The 21,011-nt window shown below is 32.3% G+C and overlaps 2 protein-coding genes across 2 annotated transcripts in view; both read right to left on the reverse strand.

Moving 5' to 3' along the window:
- Window positions 1-2,178: 2,178 nt before the first annotated feature.
- LOC126781668 (uncharacterized) overlaps window positions 2,179-21,011 on the reverse strand; it is a 396,382-nt gene continuing 377,549 nt past the window's right edge. Inside the window, exon 5 of the mRNA XM_050506627.1 lies at window positions 2,179-2,193. The gene's annotated coding sequence lies outside the window, so the exon portion shown is untranslated. The remainder of the gene's footprint in view (window positions 2,194-21,011) is intronic.
- LOC126781738 (achaete-scute complex protein T3-like) lies at window positions 3,903-4,619 on the reverse strand. Its single transcript, XM_050506767.1, has one exon. The coding sequence runs from the start codon at window positions 4,617-4,619 to the stop codon at window positions 3,903-3,905; it is 717 nt and encodes a 238-aa protein (XP_050362724.1).

Genomic DNA, 21,011 nt, shown 5'->3' on the forward strand with positions numbered 1-21,011 from the left:
TTTTTTAATAAATAGATATATATAGGATGGGGTAAAGGTTAGCTGCTCCTTTGGTATAGTGGCTGCTTTGTACGGATATAGATTTCGAAATGTGGGTTTGAGTCTCGTGTCGGGTCGATGTAAGTCATCAAGTTTTTCTGACAATAAAAATTTGGTAACAGTCAGAATTACGAAGTCTCACGTGCCGCAAAAAGCATGTAAAACAGATTGTCTTGAACCCGATCTCTCTGCGGTCGGCTCGTATTGCCTGTAATTTTAAATCTTGTACTTAAAGCCTTATGTTTTTTTTTTTTTTTCAATGAAAATGATTGTTGACAATAATTAAAAAAATCTGTTATAGTAACTTGTTAACCTTTAATATAGATTTTTTTATTTTTATTGTTAAATGAATACCGATATTATTTTATATTACTTACTCGTATGTAACGAAGAATAAAAAAAAAACTAGGAGCGAAATCAAATAAGACACTATTGATTTTAGGTTACTTAAGTTGGTATCATTGATCTGATGATGGAAGATAATAGGAGTCTTCAATAGCTACTATCTGGTTTCATTTGATCACATTTGATTATACCGTGCCGTCGGTTTTATCCGCTTTAATTTTACATTTTAAATACCTATTTCTTACAATTTGCCATAATGTTTGGAGTTTATGGTTTTCACGTATGTAAATAACATAAAAACTTAATTACGGATTAACTACCGTAGTATATTTTTAAACCGGAGTCGTTTCTGAGATTAGCGCACTCAAAAATACAAACTTTTCAATTTTGTAATAAAAATTAATAGAGGACCATTCATCTAACTATATTCATGTTTTATTAATCGCAGTGTCATTTTTTATCAGTGGAAAGAAATTGAAAATAATATTCACAGTTTCGTAATAAGAGGTTCCGCCTAGACATACAATTAATTTAATGTCAGACCGAGTTAAAATAATCGCTATGTTTATACTAGACGTAAAATACTATAAAATAATAAATAAGTCCTTTAAAGTCATCTTTAAGTCTTAAGTACGGTTTACATCACAACGAGACGTTAATCTGTTTAGTTCAGTTGAAGTGAAATAATTATAACATTTTTTTAAAGAAATATTTAACATTTACCTATACATGAAAACAAAAATCGATTATTGTTGATAATACAACATAGAGTTCCCACTAAACATACAAAAATAGCATTTATATCCCACAGCTGGGCTAATTCCTCTTTGCCGCTTGAGAAGAAGGCTAGGAGCTTATCTTCAATGCAGATTGGCATCATAAGATTTATTATAATTATAAGCACAAATTAAGTATATAAAAATTTTGCTGCGATTGCTTATCATAATCTTGTAAAATTAAATCACAAGTACTTATAATGTAAAAATATTGAAAAGTAATTGATGTAACGGAATTTTGATGAATTATTTTGTTGTGCGCTAATAATTTAATTATTATTGTAATGTTCGTAGTTAATGCCGTATATAACTTTTTGATATTTAATGATTGAATTCTTCATCTAGTTTCGCGGTTGTCCTTACAGTATAGCGCCGCAGGTCGCTTATCGGACACAATGAATCGTTATTATATAATAAATGTCAGACACGATGGTACATAATAATTAATAAACATATTTTAATATTGTCACGGTTCAAAGTATTATTACAAACAGCTCCAACATTGCATTTCAATTGATAAGTATTTTTAAACTTTTTTTTATTTTATTTTACTATTATGTACTTATATATTTCGTATATGTATTTATATGAAATATATAAGTACATAATAAAAAAATATTAGGCCTATAAATTTGAAAACATAATTTTCTTTCTACATTTCTGTTTTAAGACGTGAAGTTTATTTTATAAACTGCAATTTCGATTGTCTGGCTTTTAGTATGTACGTACGTACGTACATTATAAGCGATGGTTCTATATATGTGAGCTTTAATAACTCATGTAATATGATCTCATTGACAGTATATTGGTTTTTGTACGAGTACAAGTTGTTGTCAATAATTTAATAAATAAAAAAGTTCAATTGCTCGTTATCGGCTACATCGTGCTCTGAGCCGAGATAGTTGTGTGGTTATAGCATGTGCATCTTAACCGAAGGTTGCGGGTTCAATACCATTGAATTTTCATGAGCTAAATTTGTAAGATTTAAATTACTTATTCTACCACATGAGCTAATACTGCGGGTTTGTGAATACTGATGTGTTGGGTATCTGGTATATATATAAAGAATCAGTCTGTGGCTGCAAAATTCGAAATGTGTCCGATTGAGTAGTAGACTTGAAATTTTGACACAACTTTGCATTTCACTACACACGTGTCTATATAGTAAAATAAACCTGTAAGATCTCAGGCACCTGCCGAGCGTAACTTTGAGGTATTACATTTTTCCACTGGAACACATCTCTAAAGCAATCGATAAGTTATATCTACCAAAATACAAGATTCTATAACTGATAAAAAGTTATTTGAAGTTATAACCAAAAGAAATTAACTATGTATGGTCGATGGAATATGCTCTTAACAAGACCTCACAGGTGACGAAGGCTTCTCCCTATTTCGGCAAAGAAGTACAGAAGGCAATATAAAATCAAAGAGTTTGAAAGTGAGAGGTAATATTCGTTGAATTCGATAATAATCATTGGTTTCTTACTTATTCACATATTTAAACTCAAATACTTTTAAAGCTATGAAAAAATTTAAATAGTTCAACAAAAGCATACATATATAGTAAGATGGGAATATTTACAAGAAGTAGTTTAAATTAAACTTTTCGATATCAAATCGGCTGCTGTACTAGTATCAACGTTTACTACAACTCGCATCTTAAGATTTCAAAATTACATGTTTTAAATGTATGTAAAGTAACTCCCAGTGTATGCAATGATTAATTAATAAAAAAATATAAAGTGCAAGCTTTGCAATCATAAAAAATCCTGACCACTTGTCAGGATTTAATTGCTTTCGAATAAAATCCATTTATTATAAATTATAATTACTGAAAATTTATTGTTTACAATTTTTTTAAAGCATTAACAAAATACGAGAATTATTTTTAAATGTACGTATTGATTAAAAACTACAAATAACACGTCGGAAAATAAATATATTTTAACTTTCTCATATGATTTTTTTTCAATTTATCAAGTAGAATATACCTTAATATACTTATAAAATTCAGTTATTTTTAAATGTACGTATTGATTAAAAACTACAAATAACACGTCGGAAAATAAATATATTTTAACTTTCTCATATGATTTTTTTTCAATTTATCAAGTAGAATATACCTTAATATACTTATAAAATTCTATAAGATTTAATTTAATGTTACACTTTTTTTAAAGTACAAACGCTACAAGGATGAAAAAATACAATAGATAGGATTCAAGTTAATTCAAAAAGAATGAGACATTGTTCAATAAATAATTTATTCGATATCTTAAGCTATGTATTTACAGACTGTAGTCGGTTCTCTCACAAACCTGTAATAAAACCTCAAACGTTCTCTTATGGTTTAAAGCCTTAGTCGATAAAATCCCAAAATATCATGAAATTATTCGATTATCACTTCTCCAAAATGTTTTTCGAACACTTAACATTTTACTAACCACACTATTTACTTAAGAACTTAATAACTAATATTTTAAGGCACTAAAATTTGACTAGAAATATAAAGAGTCTTTTCGTCTTCACTATAAAGAGTAATACTCGGAGGGATTCAATAAAACTTCGTTCAGCTCGTTCAGTTCAGAAACCTGCAGAAAAAACAAAATATTAGGACTACTATTTTTGCTGTACTAAGTACACTTACTTAAAATAATCAATCACATTTTTTTAACGTTATTGAAAAAAAACTATTTAAAAAATATTATTTATATAATACAATAAATTCTTACGTTATTGCTATTTCTGTTGCCACCAGGATATGACGTCGAGTAGCTCATCCTCATCCATGGGCCCGAGAGTTTGTTGCGTTGACACTTCATATCGGTCAACAGGGGAATACGCAGACGAAACTCCAGACGAGCACTCTGAAGGTGCGGGGGAGTTAGCTTTCTCCGAGCAAGGGGAACTGCTGCCGTAGAAGAAACCATCATCCATATCCGATAGTGAATTCATACTTTGCGAATTGTTGCTCGGAATATTTTCTCTATTTTCTTGATCACGTGTGATTCCTAACGCAGCATCGCTTTCATCGAGTAATTGTTGCAAGTATCTGATGTACTCAACAACCATTCGTAGTGTATCAACTTTACTGAGTTTCTTTCCAGATCCCCGTCTGGCCCCACCAGACAAGGCAGCCACCACGGAGGCTGGCAAGTGTCGACGGAGTGCATTGAATCCATCGTTTACTTGTTTCACGCGATTTCGTTCACGTGCGTTGCGTCTCGCAATCGACACAGCCTGCGGTCCGGTGTACGGGTTCGTTCTAAAATGCACCTTCTTTCTGTATTGTTGGTTGGGCGGTGTGTCATGAGTGACATAATTTTTTTCTGGAGCTGGTGCAATCGGTACAATCCTTTTTTCCAGTGATGGCTTAGTTACAGTCGCGGACGGGTAGCCAGAGGATACGACTACGTAGTTGGTTTGACCTTGAACTAATTGTATTTCTTGTAACATTTTACGTGTTTGCGCGAGCGGTCGCGAGAGATAAGAGCACACAACTGATCCGCGCGGCGTTCGGGAAAGCACTAGCCGGCGCGTAAAGAAAGGTTTTGTAGGGAGCTTTCGGTTTAGGCGAGCGCGAGTGACGGCACCGGAGCTTCACGCACAAGTGAGCCACCGGCGCACGCGCACGCGTTATATCACCTGCGCCGGCTGCAAAAAATATAAATTTTAAAATTCTCTTCCCCTATTATTTTCCATCATCCCTTCCCCTTTATACGTACGGGTTCGTACCTGGCGAGTTGTTAGGGGAGCGGGCAGCGAGCGGCTAACGCGTGCCCGGGTTTTTTCTGATGACCACCAAATAGTAGATATAACATATAAATGTATTTCTATATATTGCTAGAACTATTGTTTTTTACGAAAGACAAGAGTAATGAAAATCAAACAGGAAAGATACATCCTTAATACTGAATTAAATTTTATTAAGTAACATTATTTTGTTAATGATAAAATAAATAAGTCGCTTTTATTATTTTATCTGTTGGCTCTCGATATGTTAGACATGAAATGTTTTCTCGTATAAAGATATTTTGAGTTGCGGATAAAAGTCACTGCTTTAATCGGAGCTTTATCGACATTGTCGTTGTCATTCTTGTTAAGGTATTTTAGGGCTTTTTACTATAAAAGGATTAGCCGCTCCTGGATATTTATGCGGCCATGTATTTTAGCAGTCACATCAATTAGTCTAGCTTATTTCAGTTGCAAATTGCTTGTGGCCAATATGTCCAGACGTAGTAAATGGTCATTGTGCCAATTATAGGCAATGAATTAAAAGTATTTTAACCTTCACAAAAAATAAGCATCACAAAGAACAGCCTATTAGTATTATTCTTTACTTTTTTTAATACCTAATGAAAGTTTTAATAGGATTTTCGTTTAAATACAAAAAATATTACTTAATTTACATTAATCTGCTAGAGAAAACTATATTTTGGTTTTGATTGCGACAAATACATTGTATTTTAAACACAGTATTTTGTAAATATTCTTAATATAATTGTGATGTCGATTTATTTGTAAAGCTTAAACATAAAGTTTTTTTTATATCCGTAATTTAGCTGAATACGTTAACGATGTTTTAAAAAACATAATAACAGTTATCCTGCGCTCTGTCCCAATCGTATACATAATGCTCCTCTTACACGTACTTCCCTGCATTTTCCACATATCTGGAATGTTAAAATATCGATTAGCTGGGAACGTTCATGCCTTGTTGCATTGGCTCTCTTAAATTATTCAAATACCAATTCGTTAATTTAAAGTGGCCTATTAATTTATTGTTTTTGAATTCTAATTAATGAAATGTGATAGCTGTTTTATTAAAAAATTCTAAACGTCCATGCATGCCCATGCGCATTCAGTCTTACTTGTTTGACACTTGTTGGAATATTTTTTAAATATATGTTAGATTCAAGGAAAGTATTTTATCTCAGAGTTACACTATGATGAAAGATTTGTGTATAGATATTCGATGATTCGATAATAGATATATAATTCATTATATATAGATAATTCGTGTTGCGTTTAATTTATGCTAATGTCTAATGATTTCATGATTACATCGTCACGTGCTCGAAAAAAAGAATATTTAAGATCATTGCATAATTGTAACTGTTCGAGTCTCGTGTCCAATAAAGGAATGAAGTATCTTGTCATACAATATAATGAGCCGAGTTATATATTAAGAGAAATAAAATATATGTAAAAATTATTATTATTATATAATTATTCAAATGTATCTGATGATTTATTTTGAATTTCGTTTAAACAAAGAACAAATTGATATTATATATTGAAACCTTATAAAATGTATATTCCCTAGCTTATAAATGTTAAATATATTCAAAAATTTATAAGAATATTTGACTACATCTGTTTTATTATCCAAAGTTTCTAACATTTTTCCAAACGAAATAAACGTAAATTTCATTTTAAAGCGGTGCTACGATGCGTTTTATGCATAGTTAAATTAATTGCATACAAAGATTTTTACTTAGTAGGTACTTGATGTTATGGCCGCAAGTCTACTCGGCACCTCATATTTAAAAGGCGCCTGATTCCTTTTAAGATAATAGAGATCAAGAAAGTTACAAAGAGATATTGTGTTTAATTTTTGTATATATTTTAGACACTTTTGATACGATCACCGCAGATATTAAAACTCTTAATATTTTTTGTAATTCGCAAGGTCTTGCGCAAAACATGTTCTAATAATAATTATTATTACAGATGTTATATAATTCGCTATTAATTAACATAAACTATGTTTATTTTTAATTAAAATAATAAAACTTTTTATTAATTACTACGAACAAAATATATTAACGTAATTATATTTTGTTAGTAGAGGGTTTTTCCTGCTTTGGTCAGGCTGACATTACGAGCTTGTATTATAACGTGCTAAAAAGAGACACATATATTTTACTTTCTGTATTTTTAAAGTAAGGAAAAAAAATTAGTTTTGTAAATTGTAGTTAAAAAAGTTTTTTGATTTTCATGTTTATCTAAAAACATTAAGTCGAGGAGCTTGATGGACTAAGGACCTCGCTAATGAGGAAAGGAGGCTTTATTCAAGTATATCCCATAAATAAAATATAAACCGATATCATAATAATACGCTGATAGGAGCTGTTTATAATGTCCAGTTTCTATAGTTGTAAAGTAATCGCAAGCAAATATTTCCTTGCGTTCATCGTTTATGTTAACTATACCGGCGCGGGTTTCGCATGTTTGAAGTGTCATGTCAGGTAATTATTATTTGATATGAAAAATGTTTTTATCTTAAACTTTATTCATGTGCAATTTATCATAACTTTGATCATTTCGGCGGCAATAACTTTCATTAATCGTTTGCATAAAATATCGATAATATATCAATTTGTTGTCTCATATTTTTATGTTTTTTCAATTCACTGCGTTTGTTGGACAATTCTATAATGTCATAACACATGACAGCTATTTACCTCCCGTTGCTTAATAAGATAAAATAAATTTCCCTCCACAAAACATAACTTGACCGCGTAATTGCCATCACTACTTAAATAAACTATAGGCGTTGTGGTCGTTAAGTGAATTATTATTTGGGTATAATTTATTATTTCATGAGTGTATTTTCATCTTAATTTAATTTTTATTGGTAAACATTTGTAAAATGAGGTAAAATTTTAAAGTAACGTTGACATGTAATATTAGTATGCCTTTTTAAATTGGTAAATTTTGGATAAAACAATGGTTGTCGTTAATAATATTTACTATTTTATTAAATATTTAATCTGCGTTTCGCGTTCTTTTCATTTTCAAGCGGTCACGTTATAGTGACATCTATTAGTAATTTGACAATTACTCGCTACAAATAAAACAATTATGTCTGACAAATTACAGAGATGTAAAACAACGTGGGATTTTAGGGAGGGAATGATGGTTATGGGAAAAGTGTCATCTGTGGTGCAAGGACACGCTTCACCGGTGTGGGATATAAAACAAATAATCCATTATTTTTTATTTGAATACTTTGAGTGCAAACTAAAAATTTAGTACATCAATAAATCGCTTTTTTTAACAATGTCATGGTGAAGTTTCGAATTATCGAAGTGAACTTAATATATTGATACAAATGAAAACAATTGACATTTTGTTTGTGAAATGAGTGCAGATAAATAGTTTGATGTGCGATGTGATTTTAAAGGATTTGGTACGCTGATACAAGTATACCGCATCTATCAATTTCACGTTCACGTTAAAGTGGGCGTTTATAAAATATTGAGAAAAAAGTATTATCTTCGTACTCAAAAATATGGTAATTTATAAAAATTCAGTATTTCCGAGAATATTTGAATAATGCTTAAAGCAAATAACATAAATATTCCGAGTGCGTGTTCAAAAGTTGTTATTCCGATCGGTTCGGTAGCCCATTACGCTCCCGTCGCAAGCTTTACTAAAGAGTGAATCTCACATTAGCTACATATTTAAAAATTATGCTCATCTATAAATCATACTCATAATACACGTCGGGATCGGTCACACAATAAAACTACCTGATTCGTATCCAATATCGTTTGATTAACGATTTGTTGAGTGACTCCTATTCATCGCAACATCAAAGGGTGATATTAAGCATTAATAAAGAGAATGTTATACATTTCATTGGTTTTGTTACGAAGCGCAGTCTAGTTAAACATTCGACGCAGCGGCGGCGTGAGTTGCGGTTCCTTAACACAAGACGCGGTTTTAATTGATTGATCAAAGCATTTGTAAAATGTGTTCGCTATCATTATATACTTGTTCCTGAATTTGAATTCCTTTGACGTTTATTCCTACATGGGCTATAATAGAGACGAGATGTGCCACTGGATACAGCGTCACTGATGTAATAACGTGTAGGTATATAACGACCATCTACATAGTTCATCTTTAGTTCGGCGGTGAAGGAAAAAATGGAAAGATGAGGCAGCGTACATAGGCTTTCATTGAACCTGTTGTTATTTTTACTTATCCTGTGTTTAATCTAGATTACTCGTAAATTAAAATAAAATATTTTGTTAAATGAAAACTAAAGTGGCAACTATGATTATCGCATAAAAATAAAAATACAGCCAGCTTGCGTGAACGAAAATAACGAATATCCGTCGCACCGGGACAATTCTCACGCTCCGTATTCAATATCCGAAATGCAAATCTGCTGTCAGGATGGCTTGTAAAACAGTAGAGCCTATCTTTGCCTCGCATCGGTTTGAAAGCGTTTCAAACACAACGTTTGTGTCGGACGCTGTGACGTCGACGGGAAGTCACACTAGGAGACACATCGACACCTCGACACCGATCCTGACAGATACGTCGTGGTTTCGTAGCTATTGAATCGAATGTCGACGTGACGAGCGAATTTTGACCCATCTAGATATATGGTGTATGGTAAGGCGTCGATTTACAAAATAAAACATTTAAAAAACGATCCCTCGTATTCAACAGTTCATGAATGAGTCTGTTGTAAATTTTGGTTGTATTTTAGAAAGAACTCGGTAACATCGTATGACCAATAAATAAAGCTAGTTAGTAAAAAAACGTTTTTTTTCGCCGACAAACAAGCACGACTGTTTATAGTTTTAGTGTGCCTCGTTAGTTGCGGCGATAAGTTGAACCTAAATAGATAATTAGCTTTGTTTTGTCTCATATAGTTGTCACGATTTTTTTCAAATAAGTTTGGTTTAATTGCGTCTGTTAAAAATTGGTTACACTGTTAGCAGGTGAAAAACGACGAGCATAAATAAAATGTCGAACGCTGATTGCCAATAAACTAAGTCGATATTTTGTGTCATATAATCTCGATACGATATGCGAGATATAAAGTTCGGAGAAAAACTTTTGATAATGGTCGCCTTACACGAGTCTTTTTATTCATCCTTAAGACAGTACCGCCGGATGGATTGTTGCTATGCATTATCTCGCTTATGAACAAACATTCTTCAACGTCATAAATATACGACGCCATATATATTATTTTAAATAACAATAAAATAAAAAAATAATAGAATTTCTTGCAAGAAGAATTGCCTAAATAAACATGCCATTTGACATTTTAATTTAAAATGGTCTCGATATAATTTTCATGTGATATCATGCGTAATAATTCGTTTTGCGCGAATAAATTTTCTCGACCAGTGTACATCGGGCTTAAGCGCTCGGTAGAAAGAGGCGCGTGGCGGGCGCGCGACGGCGCGGGCGCATCGTCAGACGGGTTTGCTCGTTTTAAACCATACCTTAATTACGGTGAGGCGTTATCGAGTAAGAATGTGCACACGCGACATTGGTATTAATTTTAATGAAAGAAGTGTGCGCCCGGCAAGCACCTGCCCGAGACGTTGGCTGAAAACTACGCTGACCAGTAGTGTTTATCATAAATGTTTGCGTTTATTTATTGCACGGACGCATATGATGTTTACTTAGAACGTGTCGATTACAGACGGTATTATTTTTCTCAATTTACGTGCGTTTGAAATCGTTCCAATGATTATCTTCAATGACATCGTGATTAGAAGAGATTTTAAGTTTGGTTCGGTTAGAAATGATTTATTAAAATTGTATTTATTTAGCACTCGATATAAGACAGTCCTTAGAATAAAAGATTAACAAATCAAATATACATGCTGAGGAGTCCGTAGAAATAAAGATACGATTATTTTAATTTTGTTATTTGACACACGCATGCGCGACCCAAGCCTGTGATATTTACGTTTATCGCTTCATATTTTGTAATTATAGTAGAAAAGACACCTGCGTAGTCTGCGGTGTCAGTGCTTCGAACACAGCTGATCGGATGCAACATAGTTTTGTTAATGAAGTAAATTAAGCCAAAACATCTGAATATAATAATAATATAATAGCTGCTTTGATTCAAGCGGAATACGAAATAATTCAAAAAAAAATTTCACAAGTATCAAATTTATTGGCTTGATTAGCTATAAGTTTAATTAATTATGCATAAAACTAGCTACTAGAAAGGGAGGTGAGTAAGAAACATAGGAGGGGAGAGAGAGACGGACACTGTCGGAGGGCAGGTGTCAGTATACATCTGCCCTTGCAATGAGCTGTCTATGCCCCCTCCTTGAAGCCCCCTTACCTTGTCTTTTATATAATATTAGTTTAAAAAATAGATTTGAATATAAAATGTGATAGTTGCGTGATTCTTAACAGCTTAAACTACTATTGGGAAGATTTATATATGACCAGCCATTCCACTTTTTAATTCAGTAATTTTATTCAACTTGTCCCAATAGAACTGAGATGGCCCGGTGGCTAAAGCACGTGAATTCTAACACAGTACTGCGGGTTCACACCTAGAAAAGCGGAACTAAGATTTGCAATATCATGGATGTTTCGCATAATATTATGTCGGGCTTAAATTCTATAATAAGTGTATCCTTAAACACCGTAAGCTTCAAACATTTGTCTCAAAAAGAAGGAGGCGTTTGGCCAGCAGTGGGACATTAACAGATTGTTTCTTTTTAATTTACTAGTTCTACAGATGTCTTAGAGCATTTGTAATGGGCCAATTAATATAATAGTAATACACTTCCATGTTTGGATGCTGTAAATGTCAGACCTCGACACTGATCGCCAACATCAATTTAATACTTGTTACTAAATCTTTATATCGATTGAATATCGAATTAAGTATATCAATTATTAATTATTAATGCAGTGCTTAAACATTTATTATTTATTTCCAGTTAAAATTTAATAAGATGCCATATAAAATTTTGACAGGTGGTAAAAATAACTGTAAGGCAACCAAAAATACAAGTAATCGTATTAACAACGATACACATGACGTACATATACAGCTGAGTGAACGTTTAAGCCTTATCAACCTACAGCTTCTAACCATTTCCTTAGAACTATTTAGTTTTCGGCCTTTTGTTTTAAGCAACGACGACAATGGACAAATGGGCCTTTTGATGATAAGTAGTCACCACCGCCCATAGATATTAGCGCCGCAAGAAACTTTAACAATTCTCAAATCACCTATGCAAAATTTTATGCTAAGACCTTAGGATCTAAGATTTGAAATCCCATGCAGGCCTGCACGAGGAATACTCCAATAAATACGCCGATTAGATTGAATTAGTTGTTTCTGTAACAATTCGAAATTATTCTTACAAAAAATATCAAATACAAGCAAAAACACGTCTTCAAGTATTTATATATACACATAGCAAACAGGCGTGCATAATTAATACATAAAAATTACCATTGACATCTGAAAATTGCTGCGATTCATTTAAGACATACCTACGCTGAGGCGCCGTAAGTGCATGCGACAGGTTAATTTCAAAAATAAATTGACGCTTGCCTCAGTCGGCTTTTATGGGACGTCGTGTTTATGCGAGAGAGAACCATAATAGAGGTTTAGCGGTCCTGTGAGGACACAGCTGCCTCTGGGCGGGGAAAACGGTTTTACGTATGCGCGCTTGAATTTTTAGCGCTTATTATATTTAAACCAATGCAATTTTTGATACGATGTCAATTATTGATGATAATTTTTCCTTTTATTATTCATTTTCTTAATTATGTGAAAATTGCTACGAAAACGTTTATGCTACGGTCATAAGTAATGGCTCTAATTATTGTTTAAGGTACTCATATTCCACGACTTTGTTTGAAAACAAATAATTGTATTGTAAATAATTTGTTTGTTTGTTTTGTTTTATGTGTATATTATGATTGACTTGAGTACATCACTTATATTAATTACATATGGCAATAACATATTAATACATATATTTTAGCTGAGGTGGCTCAGTGGTCAAGAATTGTGGGTTCGAGCCCGGTCAAGCACTGAGGTTTTTTTGCTTAATTTGTGTTTATAAGTCATCTTGTGCTTGGCGCAAAACATAGTGAAGAAAACTGCATGTTTCGAATAAATCTGTTACATTTGTATTCGCCGATCGACGTTGGGGCAGCGTGGTGGAATAAATTGCAAGCCTTCTCCACAAGAGAAGAGGAAACTTTTGCTTTGAAATGGTACATTTATAGGATTTTAGTTTTATATAAATATAAGTTTAAGCCATAAAATGTTTCATAATATTCAAAATCATTAATACACAGCTACGAAGATGACAATCTTAAACTGGACTCCTAACAATTCATTAAAGGATAAAGCGGACCTTAGCCCTAGCTGTAATGTATAATAATTGTACCTGTAATCAGCCCTGTGTTAAAAAAAAATAACATCCAGCTACTAAAAATAACAATAAACATAAATGCCTCCGAGTGTTAAAGCACTGAGTACGATTACCGTAAAACTTAGGAGCAGATCCAATCCAGATAATGCGACAAAAGTTTCAACAAGCGCTGATACAAAAATAATCTAACGCATCAGATTGCTTAACCACCTCAATTTGAATCCTGCTCTCTTATAATAAGGTGCTAGTTAACTTGTACTATGTTTATGGCGCGCACGAGTATTGTTGTTCAAAGTGAAACAGTGAGTTCGATACAGATCTCACCTCACGTGGTTATAATGTAACATAACTAAACATGGCTAACTACTGCATGAATTTCTTTCTTTATTTTTGAGTTTCGGTTAAATGGCTTATAAATATTGTTTTTTTAATTACGTAACTTACATTTAAATTTTGCCTTTTTCGAATGATCACAGTGACGTCGATATTCGGAAAGCTGATTAATGTAAGAACGAATCGATAACTAATGGTTAATTAATTAACATAATGGACCAAATTCCATTTTCAAAACAGGTTTAGCATATTGATTTCTAATACAAGAACGTTATAGCATTTTACAGATGTAGCAACTACGACTGTAATAATTAATAGTAGCTTTAACATTAATGAAGAAATGTCTGTATTGTATATATCGCGTATATTTAATGTTTGTTTTTGTATAATTTGAAGCTCTGATAAATACCGGTACGAAAATAATGAAATATTTTGTTTATACGACTCTAGCGGTTGTCTGGCTATGAAAAATACAAGTAGTTATGAGAGAAAGAATAAAATTAGTGAGTTAGACGCTGTTTTATAAGATAATCATTTATCAAATGCCAATACAGACATAATTTTAAATTGATGTCACATTTCTGAACGTCAACCAAAGCTAAACATTATTCAATTATGAGCTTTTATTTATATTTATTATATATATTTATATACATTATATAGTAATTCTGTGAGTACAAACTCGAAACTCTCCTCAGCTCAAGATCGTGGAATCATTTTTTAAAAATTCACGAGTGAGATACGAAGTTATTCTAACGGAATAGCACTATTGGTATTTTTTTAATCTCTTAATATACTGGCTTGCATGCATATACTTGAAGATACTGAGTTCTCAGTAGCAATGGAGGTATTTTACGGAGTTGTGTTTTGTTTTCCCTTTAAATCTGTGCATTCTTATGTTTTTTAAAACATAAACACGTCTGCTACTATTTTATTAAACGCAGGTACAGGAGATCATGCGCGTGCGGCACCTCTCAAGCGACACGCCGATGAATGCGTGAATTTTAAGCATATATTAGTAAACCACAAATGTAATCGCTTAAATAAATGCAGCTGCCGACTGCCAAGGTTTCCTTTTTGTTTACGTTTTGATTGATTGATACATATATTATTCTTCACATAAACGGTGTGAAGGCGACAAATAAAAATAACCAGTATTGCTTAGTTGGAATCGTTGTTCGCATATAAATGGGTGGTTCAGGTTTAATGGCTAACAAATAAAGGAAATAGAGAGATGCGAAGCTCTAGTACGAGGTAGTAGAGATGTCGTGTGAAACATAAAATTAAAAAGCAGGGGTGAGCCCATAAGGCACTGGAAGGCGGCGAGGTGAGCCGCTTTATCTAGATTCGTTTGTAAAATGAAACGGCTCAATTCGAGCTGCAGGCTAATATAAATATTGAATTATCTCTCGGCGAAACAAACCCCCACTTGATCGGAAACTATACTTACCTGATGTGAGAATTTATTTTACAATGAGTAAATATTAGAAAAAGTTCTCTACGAACACATTCATTATTTGAATATAATAATAACTTAATACTCATATATTATACTTATACTCATATATTATACACACTATTTTCATTTATTTCGTATGAATATTTTTATTACTTTTTTTTTTGTTATTTTATATCGTATGCTTAAAATGAATGTTATACTTATATTATCCTTATATTTAAGGAAATTTGGAAATATCATTTTGTAATACATTAATTGATATATTTTCTATATTGATGTTCTAAAATGAATGTTATCTATATTTTATATAAAATGTTACTCTCCACGTAGTTACTTATTACTTAATAAACACACGGACAACATATCCGAACGCAATAATGTTAAGATCGTACGTATCTCGAAGCTCGATGAAATATAAATCAGAGCAGGCTCTATCGATGAAGGCGCCTGAGCTTTATGCAACGGATACTGTAATTTGTTCGAACCCAATAAAAACATTTACTATTTAGTTGCATTTACTGCAGCGATCGCAGATAGGCCGATCGAGAGAGTGCAAATAGATCCAACTTGTACCGCTGCGCGAATCAATACAATCAATTATTCTGAGATATATGAGATACAATTTATTGCGTAAATTTTTATTAACGTAAATTTTATGCAAGCATTTCGATGTTAGCAGCATTCGTAACGATACAGGTTCCGTGACATGTCCCGAGATAGTATCAAAAATATGTAAATGTTGTGTCTGGGGGGTTCGCGTACGAGTGGAAATTCTACCAAGTAGTTACGACTGGATTAAATTATAGAACATCAATGCGCTCCAGTGTTTACGACTACGGCGCGGTCGCAGCGCTGGGAATCTCAGCTATCTGTAATTGTGTAATGGACTGAAGTATATCCTATAAACATTAACAAACTTACTTCATGTATATCTGATCATATTTAAGGTAACTAACACTACTGCAGTAGTCACGCCTAATGTTGAACCGACGGCTACTTTCTAAGGTTAGTAAATTTACATAAAATATAGTCGTAAGTATTCTTATCACTTAGTTGAGATGGCCTAGTGGATAACACGCATCTTGATCTAATGTTCCGGGTTCTAATACGGGCGCAACTGCGTTATATATCAATATTTTCTTTTTTATTTATTTAAATAGAATATGATTAAGCGTTAAGCTTATTTTGCGATATTTACGATACTAATCTGAAGAGTCGGGAAAGAACCCGCCATTTTCAAACGTTAAGCGGCCCTTAAATGGTTGAACTATAGATACCATGTGCTCAAATACATCGCGGTGAAGAAAGAGACGCATCGTGAGGAAACCTATATGTGTGGGAACACGTCCTGAACTATCTACAGTAAGCGATACGTAGCGGAGCAATTAGCAACAAACAGAAGAAAAAGTCTTTGGCAATGAGTTGGAGGTTTACAAACAGTGAAGCTTTTACTCGTATGTCGAACGTTATTATAAAATGATATAAATATTTAAATAAATTATATTAATATTTTTTGTAGTATTTAATTATTTGAATGATTAATTCAAATATTAAAAAAATACTCTTCATATATGACGATTAAGAGTCGAGTTTTCCTCAAAAAATAAGGTAAGTAAATATATTATTATATAACAGAGGCATTGTAATGTATATTGTTTAATGATTTGGCCTCATAAAATGTTCGACGTTCATTATGGGATGTATTACAATCTAATGTATATTACCATACAGAGTTTGCCGCGGGCCTAAACGATTACTATAAAACAAACGCGTATTGTTGAATTGATATGCGAATTTTGATATCTCAATCTTGCGGGGTCAGAGACGCCGCGGTCACGACACCCTTCGGTGGTCACGAGCGAGAGATTGTTAATTATTATCAGCGGAACAAATTATCCGCACTATAAGGATGTTAAATGCATAAAGCTATAGACCTGAATGAATAATCTGTAATTATAAATTTGTTTTTGGAGTTTCAATAGATCAACGGCTTACGGGCTGCCTAGCAACTGGAAAACCACAGGTTCAAATACAATAGTTTATTTTATTACTGAAAAATATCATGCACCTTACGAATATCTTGTACTGTCGGCCGAGTGTTAGACTACCTCTAAAAATATTATTTATTAACAAAAATCTTATGTGCTACCGATGGCAATAAAGTCAATAAGTAATCGAATCGATATCAGTGGCATGTCCTCTTCTCCCGATATATTCTAATAACATTTTAATATAAGAAAAAAAAATTATCTTCTCAGCAACTACTGAAGCATTAACCGATAAAAATGAATAAAAAAGGGTGAACAAAACTGAAAATCAAACAGTGATAAAGCGGCTTATTTTATTATGTCCACAATCATAAACGCTATCAAACACTAAACGCTGGAACTCGAAGCGAGCTGTATAACGACAACGTTTGTGAACTACTTCGTCTAGGCAATAAATTTCCAAGTTTTCTGTGAATTTTATCTGTATCAATTACTGAAATGTACTTATAAGTGATACACATTATCACACAAATAATGTGTGACGTCGTAAAACGACAAAATAAAGATCTAATTGGAGTTGAAGTCGACGATTTTTTTTCAAAAGCCTATATTTTTCGAATTACGAACGCCATAGATTAAATGAAATTACTTTTTTATCGGCCATTACTTTACGACAAATAAAAATTGTTCTACAATAAAATAACATACATATACATTAGATATGCGTATGTACGATTAAAAAAATCAACTATATACATAAAAAATCATGAAATTCACGCTCGTCACGCCAATAGTATAAACTTTAAAGCGGTTTAAGCTCAAGCGAAGCACATCTACAATTATATAATAATATTATATACTATTTCGGAAAGCGCTATTTCTGGTATTAGTTATATATAATTGTATATACTACAAATACAACTTTTTAGTACGCGTGACGTACACACTGAACTCTTCTTGGCTGTACCGGTTTTGATAAAATCGTGTGTTTCCGAAACTTTGGAGCCACTCACACTTTGGAGTGGCTGCAAGATGATAAGAACAAGATTAGTCTAAATATTAAGATAAAACAAATTTCTAAAACCAGTAACTAATATACTATATATTTATAGATGTTATGTCGCGTACTATGAATGTGGCAGCTCACACGCACGGGGCTAAAGGTCTCGAACAGCCAAAATTAAATACTGGAAAGGCTCGCTTTAGGCTCGGATGCAATAAATTCGCTGGATAAGTGATATTTGGCTTATATTATTATTAGATTTATTTAGAGATTTTATTATTAAAAAAAAAACAATGCGATATTATATGTGTTATAGCAGCGTTTAACTCGGCTCTCACGTCGTCAACAACACAAATTTCGTATATATAATAATTGTTTTCGCTGTAGTGGGAGGCTGTCCTAGCTTCATAACAAATTTTATAAACATAAATGCTAAGATATGCTGATATACGTTTACCTGTCGTAGTATTTATGTATATTCACTCTATTAATATATTTCATAAAAATATATTTCATTTTTTTAAACCTAGTGTAATAATAATAAAAATTAGAACTATGGATTCATGTTACTCATGAATCCATTCATCTTACTGGTGGTAGGGCTTTGTGCAAGCTCGTCTGGGTAGGTACCACCCACTCATCAGATATTCTACCGCAAAACTGCAATACTTGATATTGTTGTGTTCCGGTTTGAACGGTGAGTGAGCCAGTGTAATTACAGGCACAAGGGACATAAAATCTTAGTTCCCAAGATTGGTGGCGCATTGGCTATAAGCGATGGTTGACATTTCTTACAATGCCCAATGTCTAAGGGTGTTTGGTGACCACTTACCATCAGGTGGCCCATATACTCGTCCACCTTCCTATTCTATAAAAAAAAAAGTTACAATTTTTTTTCTCTATATATTTCTTATATTTTAATATATACTGTATATATTATAACAAAGACAATTTGATGTGTCTGCGTGTTTATACATATATTTAATTACAATCGAAATTTCAGGAATACAATTTTAATTTTCATCTATGATCATTATTCTCACTATTGTAATCTTATTGACCGAAATAGGTCAAAATGACTGTTATTTTCCTTGAAAGGTAGATATGGGTCAGCTAAAGTATATTGAAAGCACATGCATGAACAACATAAACTACCATCATACGGCAAATCTTATTTCTAAGACACGTAATCCCAAACGGCGGCGCCAGGGGTGTTCTGATTCGTAAAAAAAGGGTTATAAAACAATTCATTGTTATATTAAAAGTTAATGAGTGTGTAATTCTGTTGGACGCGGAGGGTGGTTCGGTCTTCCCTTACCTGGAAGGGCATCATGAAATCATTAAGCGAGTATTAATGTAGTTTGATCGCACTGATTTGACAAGATGTATTTGTCTTTATTAAAACATGATTTATATATATATATTTATAATAATAATAATTGTACACGTCACTCCTTATAGAAACTCTTTGATTATTATATAATGTAAACAATCTTATAACATATCTTAAATGGTTTGGTGACGTGGGCGGTATGTTCGTAACGGCAAAAGTGTTTTACTCTACAGCTAAAAAGTATTTTCATGTCCCAAAATATTTTTTTAATTTTTTTTCAATTTTTGTTAAGTCAAATATTCGACTTAACAAAAATTGAAAAAAAAACTATATGGAATATATATAATAATTATATATAATTTTTTTGTTAAGTCGAATACAAATATTCGAATTTATCGAAAATTGAAAAAAAAAATTAAAAAAATATTTTGGGACATGAAAATACTTTTTAGCTATAGAGTAAAACACTTTTGCCGTTACGAAAATACACCCACGTCACCAAACCATATTTAAGATATGTTATAAGAATGTTTACATTATATAATAATCTGATAAATAATCTGACTAAGATTTTTTTTCGAGTTTGTATGTCTTTAGTTAATTAATTCGAGCTATCCTTACGAGGCGTTACAGTAGAAAAATAAGGCATCCATTTTTTCGCTCTAATAATAATTATAACATCGTATAATGTAATATGATAAAATATTGAATTTTATTGGACAAATAGGTATTAATAATACAAAAGAGTAAAACTATTTTTGACAATATTTTAGTGTTGAGAGATAAAAAATGAACGAGTTCAGAGGGTATTATCTTTACTTTTGGTACCTTGCCCCGATAATAATAATTAAACTCAAGAATTCGATAATTCCAACCCCAATGTGATTTGGTTAAATAATAAATAGGGTTGTGATTCATCGTTAACTATGATTCATCGATAGCCCTTTCATATTCCCGTTACATACGTATTGTATAATAAATATCTAAACTAAGCTCATAAAAATACACCATTTCAATAATTTTAAAATACCTGAGATAAACGACGAGTTCAAAGAACAGATTGGTATTCTATCTTTATACTTTTGAAAGTGTGATAATGAATTACGCAATTTCATCCATCCTTTATGATTTTAGGCGTCAGAAACACACCACTATGTCTTTGATAAACAATTTATTCGCACTTAGTGCTTTACTTTCACTTTCATTTGTAATGCTAATCGTGGAATGTTCCTCTGGCGCAGGTGTTGCTCGATCAATATAAACCTTAGGACAAGAATGGATGAACATCTTCTGGGTAAGCACTTTTCGTATACTAGATTGAGTCGATTAGATGTGGATCAATTGTATGTCCATATCTAGATAAAAAAATACTGAATTACAAAGAATATTTTTCTATATAAATTATTGTAATTTTTTACAATATAAGAATATTACCACCAATATAAATCTGATACTTTTTTCTCAATTCTACACATTGCTAAGTTTTAACGAGACTAAATTTATATTAATGAGAACAGCATTTTTATTTATAATGAAATATATCCGCGTAC

Source organism: Nymphalis io, chromosome 4, assembly GCF_905147045.1.
Source record: "Nymphalis io chromosome 4, ilAglIoxx1.1, whole genome shotgun sequence".
Classification (NCBI taxonomy): domain Eukaryota; kingdom Metazoa; phylum Arthropoda; class Insecta; order Lepidoptera; family Nymphalidae; genus Nymphalis; species Nymphalis io.